The sequence below is a fragment of the Syngnathus typhle genome, linkage group LG6 (genome assembly GCF_033458585.1).
Source record: "Syngnathus typhle isolate RoL2023-S1 ecotype Sweden linkage group LG6, RoL_Styp_1.0, whole genome shotgun sequence".
In the NCBI taxonomy this organism is placed as follows: domain Eukaryota; kingdom Metazoa; phylum Chordata; class Actinopteri; order Syngnathiformes; family Syngnathidae; genus Syngnathus; species Syngnathus typhle.
Window position 1 is genome coordinate 16,650,154 of NC_083743.1, and position 16,667 is coordinate 16,666,820.

The 16,667-nt window shown below is 45.6% G+C and overlaps 1 protein-coding gene across 8 annotated transcripts in view; it reads left to right on the forward strand.

Annotated features, from left to right (window-relative positions):
* The window catches only part of LOC133155021 (kinase suppressor of Ras 1-like), a 94,590-nt gene extending 90,071 nt beyond the window's left edge, over window positions 1-4,519 (forward strand). For all 8 annotated transcript variants that reach the window (XM_061279952.1, XM_061279955.1, XM_061279951.1 and 5 more), the window contains one exon: window positions 1,765-4,519. In XM_061279952.1, coding sequence (XP_061135936.1) covers window positions 1,765-1,887 — 123 coding nt within the window. In that variant the 3' untranslated portion in view covers window positions 1,888-4,519. The remainder of the gene's footprint in view (window positions 1-1,764) is intronic.
* The last annotated feature ends 12,148 nt before the right edge of the window (window positions 4,520-16,667 follow it).

Here is a 16,667-nt window from a genome sequence, read left to right on the forward strand (position 1 = left end):
TTGATTTCCTTGTAATATTCGCTTTTTAACTGTGTATGGACCCTTTTAAGAGATCCAGCATGCTCGCTTGACATCGCAGATTAACATACTGTGTTTATGTAGAAATGAATACGAAAAATGGACATTTGAGTGAATATGTAAGCTCACTCCACGATCGCAAATGCAGTCACAAGTGCTGCTAATTCAAAGACAAGGATGTACTAGGCACCTCAGAAAATCTAAACAATTGTGCTGATAGTTTTTTAAATTATTTTTACAGGTTGAAGTGGACAATAGGTGGAATGCGCATCAGAACTTTAGTGGCGATTGGTCGTAATTTTGGGACGTTTAGTGACACAAACGTTACTACAGCTCATAGTCAGACAAGTTAACAGACCTCACTCTTGCTCCTATGGCTTGTCAATGCAGAATTAGCATCCGACGGCTAAACTAACAAGATTAGCAGAGCGATTTCAGCTTTTTACCTCCCAGACATGGGCCTATGTGCCGCAGCCAAAAAGCTCATAGACGGCCGTCGATCGCATTAGCTAGCCACGGCCTGTGAGGGAGCTGGGAGTATCTCCCATCTGCATCACCCAAAGAAGCTCCCTGCCCGCAGTTTTTGTTCATCAAGAGCAAACAGGGAGGACAACAAAACTGACTAACAGGACTGACTAACAGGACTGACTAACAGGACTGGCAACAGGCTAACACAATGGTTCCCAAACCTTTGCAGGCTGGCGCCCCCTTGGCTCCCCAGTGAATTCCTAGCGCCCCCCCCCCCACAGACACATATGGAAACAAACACCTCTTTCTTAATATTTGGTATGCTGCAATTTGAAAAGAGAAAGGTTAAACACAAATGTGTATTTCACAAATAAAACCCAATTTAGTAAACCAATTTATTTTTTAGCAGTTTTAACTGTTTCAGCAACATAGAATGGTAAATAAACATTCCACCAGTAACCTTTATTGTCTCACACTTAATATTAATGGGATGGATGTGCTTGGTGCAGGGACATAAGCTTCTCAACATCAGGCTGGAACTCACTAAGAAGAAGTCGTAGATCCCCGCGGTCAGTAATTTTCAGTCGGTTTCTTTGCTTGGAAAGAAACAAGGCAACTGCACTGAAGCCCCGTTCTACTAAATATGATGTTGGGAAGGCACTCGTCCTGCTGCATGTGTTGTGTACAAATCGTCAAACAAACGTCGACTTCGGACTGCCGTCCCCCTACCGCCCCTTTCTTCCTCACCGCCCCCCCAGATCTTTCCACCGCCCCCAGGGGGGCGGTACCGCCCACTTTGGGAACCACTGGGCTAACAGAACAATCTGACCAGGAGTGACACGCATACGGGACTTAAATACAAGACTAGAAACAAGGGGCAGGTAACGGCGATTACAGTGATTACTAGTAGGACACAGGCGGGGAGGGGCGAGTGCACAGATGCGGGACAGAGATGCGAACGGAAACCACGACAACAAACCATACTTGACTTCAGGAGAAATTTTATTTCTATTACATTACAACGATGGCCTAAAGTTGACATTATATTAATTGGTGGAGGAAAATTGAGCCGTGAGGAGCATTTCCACATGTTGATGGGGCTTGGAGTTGAAGTGATAATTACAGTCAAAATAATGTGTTAGAGTGGTGCTCACTCTAACTTGTCATGGTGAGTGCCTAATGGTGGTTCACAGTCATACGTAGTTGAGTGAGGATATATACGTATTTGTCAATTTGTAACAATTAATGTTGGCATGTATCAATGTTCTGCCACAACAGGAGATCTTTTCTGCCTGCTGGTCATTTGAAATAGATGACAGGCCGACCTTCACCCAGCTGGCGAGTATGTTGGACAGGCTGCCGAAACTGAACCGCCGACTGTCCCACCCTGGACACTTCTAGAAATCTCTTGAGTCAGTATGATAGAAATTGGGGGTCCAACCAACAATCAACTTCACTCACAGTGATACACAAAAAGGAAGCTTGAAACGACAGCAAATGAACCAACATGACAAGAACTAGATTGATACGTAAATCACTCGACGGAGTTCTTCACAGTATCTATCAGTATCTATCCACTGTGATCTGCTTGGGAAAGGAGGGACAATTAAGTACAATACTTCAAGCTGATTGGGTGATGTGGCAATCTGTGCAGCCTGTGCAGCCTATCAAACTTTTGTTTTGACCAATCACGACAGCAGAAACCCGAATCAGGGAGTTAAAGAAGCACAACCTTCCAAAAAGAAAGTGTGAGTAACTCTGCAGAAACAGAATTAATCGCAGCATCCATGCATTCGTCCACCGGTGTCACCAATGTGGTTGGTTCGTTGGTTTTCCCGGGCTCAGCGCTTCTTGTTTTTGGCGCAGAAACTTATGTTGACCCTAAATACATTTTTGCTTTGTGATTGGTTCGGTCATTCAGTTGTGCGAGCCTGGGACAAGATGGATTCTTGTGTTTTTGTAAACTCACAAATACCGTGAGAATTCAGCTTGTAAACAAGGTTAGAAATTAACTGCCCAAAACATGATTTTGCAGATTGATGAAGTTGTTTTGCAATGTATCAGGAATGTACAGGAAGTGACTTTGCTGTGACTGTTAAGTTTGTACTTTTCAGAAGTTACGTAAATCTCCCTTTTATGATATGGTCTGATTTTTCTCTCTTCATTTTGTGATGTCCTAATCCATGTTCTCCTGCTGTACCTGATCGCCATGTTCAGGATTTTAAATCCCAATATTTCTCTTTATTCTATACGCCTCCGTTTAAAGCTGTTATTATGTTCATGTATATACTCTCATTTCCACTCCAATGGTGGACCATGGTATCATTATCATCGCTCATCCTCCTCTCAGACAATAAACAATAATACTGTACATAGTATTAGTATGTAGTGTATATAATAATAAATACTTTACTATTAATGTATAAAGCACTGGGTGCTCACTTATGTTTTTTAGATCATTCAAATGTAACGGTTTGATACTTATTACGCAGTAATGCAGTAAATACCCTACAGCACAAACTTAGGCTGACTTTCTTACACAAGAGTTTGAAAGGTCTTTAAAGATACCAATCTAAATGTCTATTCCCTTGCTTTTGAAAACACATCTGTAACACTGTGACATACAATCAAATTAGCAGCATTTATTTAAAATTATTTCCAGAAGTCAATTCAATTTAACATTTGACCAATTCTGTATTTTTAACACTTTATATGTGCGTGGTCACTCATTTATTTTCGTTTATTTTTAAGATCCCCTTGAAAGACAAAGTTTACAGGAGAAAATAAGATACCTTTCTATATTTCAACCAATTCTCTTATCCGGCTGACTGCTTCCTCCTCTACTTCACAACTAACTGTTTTTTACTGTATACATTGCCACCACTTCTCCCTGTATTAAAAAGTTTCATAGCACAGAGGCTGCTGTATTCAGCTTATTGGCTCTAGCTCCTCTTCAATGTACGCCAGTGGTAACAATAAAATTGATGGTTGTCATAGTTTATGAACAAATGTATATACAGAGATAAGATGAATTGCTGTTCAAATGTTTTTATTGTTCCATTTTGTTTTTCAAAATACCTTTAACGACACATTATGGGATATGAATGTTTCAATTGCTTGTATGCCAATGTGTCTGCAATATGCACAATATACACAAACCCTCACACTAAATTGACAAATATAATTAGGCATTTTAGTGATCAATACAATACAATACAATACAATACAATACAATACAATACAATACAATACAATACAATACAATACAATACAATACAATACAATACAATACAATACACACGCACAAAATAAAGTTAAAGTCCCAATGATCGTCACACACACATCTGGGTGTGGTGAAATTTGTCCTCTGCATTTAACCCATCCCCGTGTGATTTTAATCCATCCCCTGGGGGAGAGGGGAGCAGTGAGCAGCAGCGGTGCCGCCCTCGGGAATCATTTGGTGATCTAACCCCCCAATTCCAACCCTTAATGCTGAGTGCCAAGCAGGGAAGCAATGGGTCCCATTTTTATAGTCTTTGGTATGACCCGGCTGGGGTTTGAACCCACAACTTTCCAGTCCAAGGGAGGACACTCTACCACTAGTCCACTGAGCTAGCAATCAGCAGTCATCAAAAAGAGAGCGAGTTAATCTAAAAATTTAAGAATAGGGGTAGGAAACCCTAGTCTTACAAGAGGCATATCCTGCCTGTTTTTCCATCTCTCCCTGCTAACAATAACTATTTGTATAAGAAACCTAAGTGGGCGCTCACCAATAGCATCAATTTGTGGGGAATTTCCATCTCTCCCTACTAACAATAAATATTTGTATAAATAAGAAACCAAAGTGGGCACTCGCCAATAGCATCGATTTGTAAAGAAATACGAAAATGACCACATTTAGACAGTTGTACACCTGACAGTGATGATTTGCTGATGCTCGTAACTTTTTCAAAAAATATATATATAACGGCAGGGGGGGTTGCTCAAGGCATTGAGATGACAAATCTCCCTCGAAATAAAACTTGAAATCACCTTTCTTCTTGTTTGTTGTCAATCGCGCATCGCATTCAGCCATCCTGCCCAACACACTTAGTCAGTAAAATTCATAATTGACGACACATCGTTTGATGCGATGGTGCAATCCTTGATGTGTGTTATTGTCAAATATTGTTTGTTTTTTAATCTCCAGCGCGAACAGGTGTTGTGCTTGATTTGGTTCCCCCGTGAGATTTTGTTCCCCCTGCCGCGGGAGCGCGCACGCCTTTTTGGAAAGCGAAAAACCGATGTCGTACGGCGTCGTACGGCGTCAGCACTACGTTGTTTTCAATAAAAACATGAAGAACTCACGTTTGCGTCAGTCAATTTTAATTTTTATAAGGGATTATTCTCATTTGATGTCTTTAAATTCATCCGCGTTTTGCCATTGAAGCGGGGTGCGTTCAAAGACCAGTCGTACAGACGGAATACTCATTCATTCACCAAAAAGCAACAATATAATTACGTGAGCTCTTTGCATAAACCTCGATGCAAAGAAACTCCTCTTTTTGGGTACAGGCTACAAGGAGTATATATTACAAAGGATACTTTATACTTAATTGTGATCATCATTCATCCATCCATCAATTTTATTGTATTACTCAGGTATTTTCAAAGCAAATTAATATTGTTGCATTTATTAATTTGCTTTAACATGACAGCGCAATATAATTAAAAGCTGACACGATAGCAATGTCAAACGTGTTCATTTAAGAAAAAGCCACACACGTTTTGTGATCAAATCTTTCATAACGAGAATGATTTGAGTGAATTGATTTGGAAGAATAATTGAGAAGAAATCTCAGTTCTGAAGGCTCCTTTTGTCCCAAGCAAAGTGACAGATGGTGGGGAGGGGGGATAAAAATTGTAACAAGAACTCTATAAAAAATGTCAAGTCGTGAGGATATGTTTACCCCCCCCCCCCTTTTTTTTTATTTTGAGAACGGTGAGTGCTGGACTCCAGCAGTTTTTCTTCTGTCTTCCTGGGGGTCCTTTCAGGTTGTGTGGAAAATTTGAACAGGTTCCTTCATTCCTAGGCCAAATTACAGGGGGGGAACAAATCCTCACAGCTGCCCTGTGAGAATATGTTCCCCCCCCCTTATTTTGAGAACGGTGAGTGCTGGACTCCAGCAAAAAAATTTCTGTCTTCCTGGGGGTCTGTTCAGGTTGTGTGCCAAATTTGAACAGGTTCCCTCATTCCTAGGCCAAATTACAGGGGGGGAACAAATCCTCACAGCTGCCCTGTGAGAATATGTTCCCCCCCCTTATTTTGAGAACCGTGAGTGCTGGACTCCAGCAATTTTTTTTCTGTCTTCCTGGGGGTCCTTTCGGGTTGTGTGGAAAATTTGAACAGGTTCCTTCATTCCTAGGCCAAATTACAGGGGGGGAACAAATCCTCACAGCTGCCCTGTGAGAATATGTTCCCCCCCCTTATTTTGAGAACCGTGAGTGCTGGACTCCAGCAATTTTTTTTCTGTCTTCCTGGGGGTCCTTTCGGGTTGTGTGGAAAATTTGAACAGGTTCCTTCATTCCTAGGCCAAATTACAGGGGGGGAACAAATCCTCACAGCTGCCCTGTGAGAATATGTTCCCCCCCCTTATTTTGAGAACGGTGAGTGCTGGACTCCAGCAATTTATTTTCTGTCTTCCTGGGGGTCTGTTCAGGTTGTGTGCCAAATTTGAACAGGTTCCCTCATTCCTAGGCCAAATTACAGGGGGGGAACAAATCCTCACAGCTGCCCCGTGAGAATATGTTCCCCCCCCTTATTTTGAGAACGGTGAGTGCTGGACTCCAGCAATTTTTTTTCTGCCTTCCTGGGGGTCCTTTCAGGTTATGTGGAAAATTTGAACAGGTTCCTTCATTCCTAGGCCAAATTACAGGGGGGGAACAAATCCTCACAGCTGCCCTGTGAGAATATGTTCCCCCCCCCTTATTTTGAGAACGGTGAGTGCTGGACTCCAGCAATTTTTTTTCAGTCTTCCTGGGGGTCCTTTCAGGTTGTGTGGAAAATTTGAACAGGTTCCTTCATTCCTAGGCCAAATTACAGGGGGGGGGAACAAATCCTCACAGCTGCCCTGTGAGAATATGTTCCCCCCCCTTATTTTGAGAACGGTGAGTGCTGGACTCCAGCAATTTTTTTTCTGCCTTCCTGGGGGTCCTTTCAGGTTATGTGGAAAATTTGAACAGGTTCCTTCATTCCTAGGCCAAATTACAGGGGGGGAACAAATCCTCACAGCTGCCCTGTGAGAATATGTTCCCCCCCCTTATTTTGAGAACGGTGAGTGCTGGACTCCAGCAATTTTTTTTCTGCCTTCCTGGGGGTCCTTTCAGGTTATGTGGAAAATTTGAACAGGTTCCTTCATTCCTAGGCCAAATTACAGGGGGGGAACAAATCCTCACAGCTGCCCCGTGAGAATATGAACCCCCCCCCTTATTTTGAGAACCGTGAGTGCTGGACTCCAACTTGTGCTGTGTTTGTGGGGAAGCTACACATGACACAGACAACAGATGGGTAATTATGTCAGGTCTTGTTAACTAATGCATGTGATGATTAAGAAATATATTGAATTACACATTCGTTGTAAATTATTGTAAATGTGCTGCATTGTATGATCTTGCTTTTTTCTTTGTTTACCAGATTCAGTGTGACAAGTGTTGCAGGTGGTTCCATCTTGTATGTGTCGGGGAGCCTCCAACCGAAGGCTCTTTTTTGTGTACAGCATGTACAGAAATTAAATGCTAAATATTTGAAGCTTGCTTGAAGACCATTTTGCTTTTTTTTAATTAAAATTTGTATTTTTTCCATTTTATTTTATTATTTAAAAAAAAACCTTTTTTTTTTTCTTAATAAAGTTCAAAGTTATAATTTTTGATGTATGTTATGTGATTAAGAAACAAAGTTGTTTGACCAAAATAAGGCCAAAAAAATTGATAAAGTGCAGTAATAATGGTATCACTGCACAAATCATCAGAAAAAAACGGCTGGAGTCCAGCACTCACCGTTCTCAAAATAAGGGGGGGGAACATATTCTCACAGGGCAGCTGTGAGGATTTGTTCCCCCCCTGTAATTTGGCCTAGGAATGAGGGAACCTGTTCAAATTTGGCACACAACCTGAACAGACCCCCAGGAAGACAGAAAAAAAACTGCTGGAGTCCAGCACTCACCGTTCTCAAAATAAGGGGGGGGAACATATTCTCACAGGGCAGCTGTGAGGATTTGTTCCCCCCCTGTAATTTGGCCTAGGAATGAGGGAACCTGTTCAAATTTTCCACACAACCTGAACAGACCCCCAGGAAGACAGAAAATTTTTTGCTGGAGTCCAGCACTCACCGTTCTCAAAATAAGGGGGGGGGGAACATATTCTCACAGGGCAGCTGTGAGGATTTGTTCCTCCCCTGTAATTTGGCCTAGGAATGAAGGAACCCGTTCAAATTTTCCACATAACCTGAAAGGACCCCCAGGAAGACAAAAAAAAAACTGCTGGAGTCTAGCACTCACCGTTCTCAAAATAAGGGGGGGGAACATATTCTCACAGGGGAGCTGTGAGGATTTGTTCCCCCCCTGTAATTTGGCCTAGGAATGAAGGAACCTGTTCAAATTTTCCACATAACCTGAAAGGACCCCCAGGAAGACAGAAAAAAAACTGCTGGAGTCCAGCACTCACGGTTCTCAAAATAAGGGGGGGGAACATATTCTCACAGGGCAGCTGTGAGGATTTGTTCCCCCCCTGTAATTTGGCCTAGGAATGAAGGAACCTGTTCAAATTTTCCACATAACCTGAAAGGACCCCCAGGAAGACAGAAGAAAAACTGCTGGAGTCCAGCACTCACCGTTCTCAAAATAAAGAAAAAGGGGGGGGGGGGGTAAACATATCCTCACGACTTGACATTTTTTATAGAGTTCTTGTTACAATTTTTATCCCCCCTCCCCACCATCTGTCACTTTGCTTGGGACAAAAGGAGCCTTCAGAACTGAACTTTCTTCTCAATTATTCATCCAAATCAATTCACTCAAATCCTTCTCGTTATGAAAGATTTGATCACAAAACGTGTGTGGCTTTTTCTTAAATGAACACGTTTGACATTGCTATCGTGTCAGCTTTTAATTATATTGCGCTGTCATGTTAAAGCAAATTAATAAATGCAACAATATTAATTTGCTTTGAAAATACCTGAGTAATAAAATAAAATGGATGGATGGATGAATGATGATCACAATTAAGACTAAAGTCTCCTTTGTAATATATACTCCTTGTAGCCTGTACCCAAAAAGAGGAGTTTCTTTGCATTGAGGTTTATGCAAAGAGCTCACGTAATTATATTGTTGCTTTTTGGTGAATTATTGAGTATTCCGTCTGTACGACTGGTCTTTGAACGCACCCCGCTTCAATGACAGAACGCGGATGAATTTAAAGACATCAAATGAGAATAATCCTTTATAAAAATTAAAATTGACTGACGCAAACGTGAGTTCTTCATGTTTTTATTGAAAACAACGTAGTGCTGAAGCCGTACGACGCCGTACGACATCGGTTTTTCGCTTTCCAAATAAGGCGTGCGCGCTCCCGCGGCAGGGGAAACAAAATCTCACGGGGGAACCAAATCAAGCACAACACCGGACGTCATACCGAGGCAGTATCACTGCGCATGCGCACTATGGATCCGATGCGCAGAACGGATGCGCAAGACACGTCAGCTATATAAAGAGCGAGAGTTGTTTTCTTACTATTAGTTTCAATTCACAGTTTAATTAGCAGTTTCAATCAGCAAATAACAAAATGCGTACTTTAGGTAATATTTTATTTCACAACACTTTGCCTTGTTCCTTTCGTCTCTGCTGTTCACTTCAAACACGCTCCCTACGAACGCAATGCTCTCGTATCAGACGCTTGCTCGATCACCTGCTCGTTTGCTGTCACAATGTACCCTCCACAAATCCGAAACATTTGTTGCGGCTCCTAGTCACGACGAGGGGCAAGTTTTAGTTTTCAAGGGTGTTTTTATTCCTCTTCAACGTCTCTCCCATACAGAGCCGCCTTTTTCACATGTCCGCACGCCTTTTTCACATGTCCGCACTGATCGCGGTGGTGCCTTTACGGGCAGTCGGAGAAATCAACGCCAACAAAAAAAACTACATCCAGCCTAGTTAAGACCATACCAAAGACTATAAAAATGGGACCCCTTGCCTCCCTGCGTGTGTGACGATCATTGGGACTTAAAAAAATAATACCGTTTTTTTCCGTGTATAGTGCGCAAAATTTAACTAATTTATTGTCCTAAAATCTGGGGTGCGCATTATACATGGGTACAAAAAAAAAAAAAATTAATTTTTTTTTTTAATTTTTTTTTTTTTTTTTTTAAGTCCCAATGATCGTCACACTCGCAGGGAGGCAATGGGTCCCATTTTTATAGTCTTTGGTATGGTCTTAACTAGGCTGGATGTAATTTTTTTTGTTGGCGTTGGTTTCTCCGACTGCCCATAAACGCACCACCGCGCTTCGTGCGCGCACGGGACAGCAAACGAGCAGGTGATCGAGCAAGCGTCTGATACGAGAGCATTGCGGTCGCATGGAGCGTGTTTGAAGTGAACAGCAGAGAAGAAAGGCAAAGTGTTGTGAAATAAAATGCACAGAACGGATGCGCAAGACACGTCAGATATATAAAGAGCGAGAGTTGTTTTCTTCCTATTAGTTTCAATTCACAGTTTAATTAGCAGTTTCAATCAGCAAATAACAAAATGCGTATTACAGGTAATATTTTATTTCACAACACTTTGGCTTGTTCCTTTGGTCTCTGCTGTTCATCCTAAAACACAAAGGCGCTCTTTAAGCAATGCGACAGTGAGCGCCCGGCGCGCTGCGGTTGCGCGACCGCACCAAATTAAGCTCCCTGCGCAGTGCGCACTGAGGTCCACTTAAATTTTAGAAAGTACATCAGGACTTTAAAAATATCTTCTAAATTTCAGCGACGGCTCTGTCACAATAATCGACCAGCCCGGTGCAGTTGGGCGGTCGGCGGCGCGCTACGGTTGAGCGTTCTCTCGCACGCTCTCTCTCTCGCTCTCTCTCGCTCTCGCACACACGCAAACCGGATATCATACGGAGGCCGCCATTACAGATGCGCAGAACGGATGCGCAAGACACGTCAGCTATATAAAGAGCGAGAGTTCAGTTCTCTACCTAAATCCGTATTACAGGTAATATTTTATTTCACAACACTTTGCCTTGTTCCTTTCTTCTCTGCTGTTCACTTCAAACACGCTCCATGCGCACGGAGCGCGGTGGTGCGTTTACGGGCAGTCGGAGAAATCAACGCCAACAAAAAAAATTACATCCAGCCTAGTTAAGACCATACCAAAGACTATAAAAATGGGACCCATTGCCTCCCTGCGTGTGTGACGATCATTGGGACTTAAAAAAATAAAAAAAAAAAATTTTTTTTTTTTAAAAATTCATAAAAATTGGGTGCGTATTATACATGGGTACAAACTTTTTCCCAGCATCAGCATGCCATTTTTAGGGGTGCGTACTATACATGGGGGCGCACTATACACGGAAAAAAACGGTAATAATAATTGGGTGCGTATTATACATGGGTACAGGCTTTTTTCCAGCATCAACATGCCATTTTTAGGGTGCGTATTATACATGGGGGCGCATTATACACGGAAAAAAACGGCATTCATGATAAGTGTTTATAGTTTTGAGATGTTTGTTTGTTTTTAATTATAGGGAGATTTACAGAGGATTTGTGCAAAACGTTATGTCTTTTGTATCAGTAATTGAATACATTAAAGTTGATATCTGGACTCAGAACCTTCTGCAAGCTATTACAAGGTTCAGTCATCTCGTTAATTGTTAGTTTTAGTTTAAGCTTCCCAAAGAGGAAGTCCACAATTACACTGGTTAAAGTTATGCATACAATACACACTGTGACACAGATTGTTGTTTGACTTTTGGCTAGTCCTTTTTTAGTCAGGGGTCGTATGATGTTACTCGTGTGATGTTTGGTACAGTTTTTACGCCAGATGCCCTTCCTGATGCAACCCACCCGAAGTGTAAAAGGGTCTTGCCGAGGGACCCAAATGGGTGCTACCATTGGCCTTGACCAGGATTTCACCCCTAGTCCCTGGCATCTGAAGCCAGCCGCCTGACACTGTGACAGATTGAAAGGCTCTTTGGATTCCAAAGAAAAGATGGCTCAACGGGCAAGACATGTGCAGTTTGTAAATCCTGCCGTGCGGTGATCAAATATTCAGGGACCACAAATCTCTATATTTATATTTAAAGAAAAAACACGACATCAAAGTTCAGTGTTAAAATAAGCACTTTGTATCCTACAATACTCTTGTAATTTCCTAAATAAAGAGTTTGCAGTACCTTGTTGATTGTTGATGAATTGTTATAAATCAGGATATTGTTCTATATTTTTTATTTATTTATGATATCGTATCGTGACAAAACCCGCGATTTACACCCCTAGTACACATCCACGTTATGATCAAAATGTATCAGCCTAATACTATCATAGCCAAAATAAAACATCACCAAAGAACAACTATCATTGAATTGAGAGTATGACACTTGGTCATTGCCATAATTTATCCAAGTACAGCTCGCTGTAGAACCACGAAGGTGGAGCAGCCCCAGAAACAGTCCAGCCCACCAGAGTCAATGCCTCCCTCCCTCCCGCACAGACTTCCACAGCCAGCCTGCCCCCATGTGGAGACAAGTGGTAATCGCTGGGTTGAAAAGTGAGCGCCTGATTTGATTGACTGAAATGACGTGAATTGTGAGGTTGCTCGCTGACTTCAACTTAATGGCTGTAAGTAACTCAACAAAGCATAAACATAATAAAGTGCTTAAGTGCTTGTTCCTACACACGTCAGTAGGTCGACATAAGCATTAAGTAATTTTTAAATGTTTATCGTACAATTTGCAGTAAATTCACCATACTAGGGCAGGGGTCGGCAACCTGCGGCTCCGGAGCCGCATGCGGCTCTTCAGCCTCCTTATAGCGGCTCCCTTTGGCCTTGACAAAAAAAAAACAAGAAAAAAAACTAACATAAATAAAGAGTATTTCTTAATTCGTTTGTATTCACATATTATTAGTTTATTTCGTTGCGCAGTTATCTTGGAGTTTGAGTTGATACGATCCAATTTTTAAAAAGGTAGACCTATTTCTAATTCATAATTTGTCAACAAAATATAGGCTACGTCACATCAAAGTCAACATCCCGCGCGTTTACCTGCTGGCAGCTTTTAGATTGTGTGAACCCGTGCGAACCTGTGTGCGAAGTTGTGAACCCTGAATAGCCATGAAAAAAAACCCAAAAAGGAAAGTTTTGGAAGAAAATAGAGAGTTTAATTCAGCGTGGACTTATACGTAGATTTGCATTCACCGCCAACGACGCTGGCTTACCTGTATGCTCTTTCCCTGTCACACCGCTGGACATCGACCCATCCCTGCTGAACACAGTTGCATTCACCGGAGTAAGTAAGCCTGATCTAGAAATAACCAACAGAGCGGATAAAGATTTATGGGTAAATAAGTTCAAATCACTGACGGCGGACATTGAAGAAGTCGCCCGTCAGAAGGCTACACTCGTTAAAGAGCACAAATGGAGTGATATGGAATAACTCCCCCACCCCGCCAAACTTGTTTTTGAAACATGGAGTGCCATTCCTGACACGTATATTAACATGAAAAAGCATGCATTTGGAGTCTTGTCCATCTTTGGCTCAACATACTTATGCGAGCAATTGTTCTCAAGCATGAACATCCTTCAGCCCTGAAATAGGGATGATCTGCAGCGAAGTTCAGACACAGAAGTCACAGTAAACAGGTAAGAATTAAATATACAGTTTTTTCCCATGTATAATGCGCAAAATTTAACTAATTTATTGTCCTAAAATCTGGGGTGCGCATTATACACCCTGTTCCAAATTATTATGCAAATCGTATTTAAGTGTCATAAAGATTATTTTTTTTGTTTTTCAATTAAACTCATGGACGGTATTCCGTGTCAGGGCTCTTTGGATAACTGAGATCAATTTCAGACACCGGTGATGATTACCGGCCAGTTGAGCCCAAATTAAGGAGAAACTACTTAAGAATGGCGTTCCACATTATTAAGCAGATGATTTGAAGTTCGCTTTTAGCAGTGGCGGACGCCAACCCACGACCGGTGGGAGAGCTCGGAGGGCGGATGGGCTTTCAAGGAAGCTCCGCCGGCCGGTCCCACTCGCACTTATAATTTTTTTTTTGGGGGGGGCTTCCATAATGTACCGGGCGCTGACGCAAATCCACGCCGGGCAGGAGAGCTCGAAAGGCGGATAAGCCTTCAAGGAAGCACCGTCTGGAGCTTCAGGGCCGTTCCGCCTAACATTTTACGCCCGATTGGGCTTCCAGGGAGGCGGGTAAGCATTTTTAACAAATCATGGAGCTTTTTTCGGACTTCCGTCTGGAGCTTCAGGGCCGTTCCGCCTAACATTTTACGCCCGATTGGGCTTCCAGGGAGGCGGCTAAGCATTTTTAACCAATCATGGAGCTTTTTTCGGACTTCCGTGTGGAGCTTTGGGGCCGTTCCGCCTAACATTTTACGCCCGATTGGGCTTCCAGGGAGGCGGGTAAGCATTTTTAACCAATCATGGAGCTTTTTTCGGACTTCCGTGTGGAGCTTTGGGGCCGTTCCGCCTCACTTTTTACGCCCGATTTGGCTTCCAGGGAGGCGGCTAAGCATTTTTAACACGTTATGGAGCTTTTTTGAGACTTCCGTGTGGAGCTTTGGGGCCGTTCCGCCTAACTTTTTACGCCCGATTGGGCTTCCAGGGAGGCGGCTAAGCATTTTTAACAAATCATGGAGCTTTTTTCGGACTTCCGTCTGGAGCTTCAGGGCCGTTCCGCCTAACATTTTACGCCCGATTGGGCTTCCAGGGAGGCGGGTAAGCATTTTTAACCAATCATGGAGCTTTTTTCGGACTTCCGTCTGGAGCTTCAGGGCCGTTCCGCCTAACATTTTACGCCCGATTGGGCTTCCAGGGAGGCGGGTAAGCATTTTTAACGTAATGTACCGGGCGCTGACGCAAACCCACGCCGGGCAGGAGAGCTCAGATGGCGGCTAAGATTTCAAGGAAGACCCCCCCTGCGCAGACCTCCACTGGGCCGGGATGACTTTTCAGCTGCGGCGGGGAGTGGCCTCCCTCCGGTCGGAACGACGAGTAAATACACCAGCAATCGCACTTAGATTTTTTTTTTTCCTTTTTTTAAGCTTCCATAATATTCCGGGCGCGGACGCCAACCCACGACCGGTGGGAGAGCTCGGAGGGCGGATGGGCTTTCAAGGAAGCTCCGCCGGCCGGTCCCACTCGCACTTAGAATTTTTTTTTTTGGGCTTCCATAATGTACCGGGCGCGGACGCGAAACCCACGCCGGGCATGGCAGCTCGAAAGGCGGTTAAGCATTCAAGGAAGCGCCGCAAGCCGGTCCGCGGGCCAAATAGGGTCCAGTAAAGTACCGGTCGCGGCCACTAACTCAAGCCGGGCATGGCAGCTCGAAAGGCGGTTAAGCATTCAAGGAAGCGCCGCAAGCCGGTCCGCGGGCCAAATAGGGTCCAGTAAAGTACCGGTCGCGGCCACTAACTCAAGCCCGGCATGGCAGCTCGAAAGGCGGTTAAGCATTCAAGGAAGCGCCGCCGGCCGGTCCGCGGGCCAAATAGGGTCCAGTAAAGTACCGGTCGCGGCCACTAACTCAAGCCCGGCATGGCAGCTCGAAAGGCGGTTAAGCATTCAAGGAAGCGCCGCCGGCCGGTCCGCGGGCCAAATAGGGTCCAGTAAAGTACCGGTCGCGGCCACTAACTCAAGCCCGGCATGGCAGCTCGAAAGGCGGTTAAGCATTCAAGGAAGCGCCGCCGGCCGGTCCGCGGGCCAAATAGGGTCCAGTAAAGTACCGGTCGCGGCCACTAACTCAAGCCCGGCATGGCAGCTCGAAAGGCGGTTAAGCATTCAAGGAAGCGCCGCCGGCCGGTCCGCGGGCCAAATAGGGTCCAGTAAAGTACCGGTCGCGGCCACTAACTCAAGCCCGGCATGGCAGCTCGAAAGGCGGTTAAGCATTCAAGGAAGCGCCGCCGGCCGGTCCGCGGGCCAAATAGGGTCCAGTAAAGTACCGGTCGCGGCCACTAACTCAAGCCCGGCATGGCAGCTCGAAAGGCGGTTAAGCATTCAAGGAAGCGCCGCCGGCCGGTCCGCGGGCCAAATAGGGTCCAGTAAAGTACCGGTCGCGGCCACTAACTCAAGCCCGGCATGGCAGCTCGAAAGGCGGTTAAGCATTCAAGGAAGCGCCGCCGGCCGGTCCGCGCTTGGGGCCGGTGGCGGTCGCCTTGTGGCGGTCGGGGCTGGCGCTTGGGGCCGGTGGCAGTCGCCTTGTGGCGGTCGGGGGGTGGCGGTCGGGGCTGGCGCTTGGGGCCGGTGGCGGTCGCCTTGTGGCGGTCGCCTTGTGGCGGTCGCCTTGTGGCGGTCGGGGGGTGGCGGTCGGGGCTGGCGCTTGGGGCCGGTGGCGGTCGCCTTGTGGCGGTCGCCTTGTGGCGGTCGCCTTGTGGCGGTCGCCTTGTGGCGGTCGGGGGGTGGCGGTCGGAGCTGGCGCTTGGGGCCGGTGGCGGTCGCCTTGTGGCGGTCGCCTTGTGGCGGTCGCCTTGTGGCGGTCGGGGGGTGGCGGTCGGGGCTGGCGCTTGGGGCCGGTGGCGGTCGCCTTGTGGCGGTCGCCTTGTGGCGGTCGCCTTGTGGCGGTCGCCTTGTGGCGGTCGGGGGGTGGCGGTCGGGGCTGGCGCTTGGGGCCGGTGGCGGTCGCCTTGTGGCGGTCGCCTTGTGGCGGTCGCCTTGTGGCGGTCGGGGGGTGGCGGTCGGGGCTGGCGCTTGGGGCCGGTGGCGGTCGCCTTGTGGCGGTCGCCTTGTGGCGGTCGCCTTGTGGCGGTCGGGGGGTGGCGGTCGGGGCTGGCGCTTGGGGCCGGTGGCGGTCGCCTTGTGGCGGTCGCCTTGTGGCGGTCGCCTTGTGGCGGTCGGGGGGTGGCGGTCGGGGCTGGCGCTTGGGGCCGGTGGCGGTCGCCTTGTGGCGGTCGCCTTGTGGCGGTCGCCTTGTGGCGGTCGGGGGG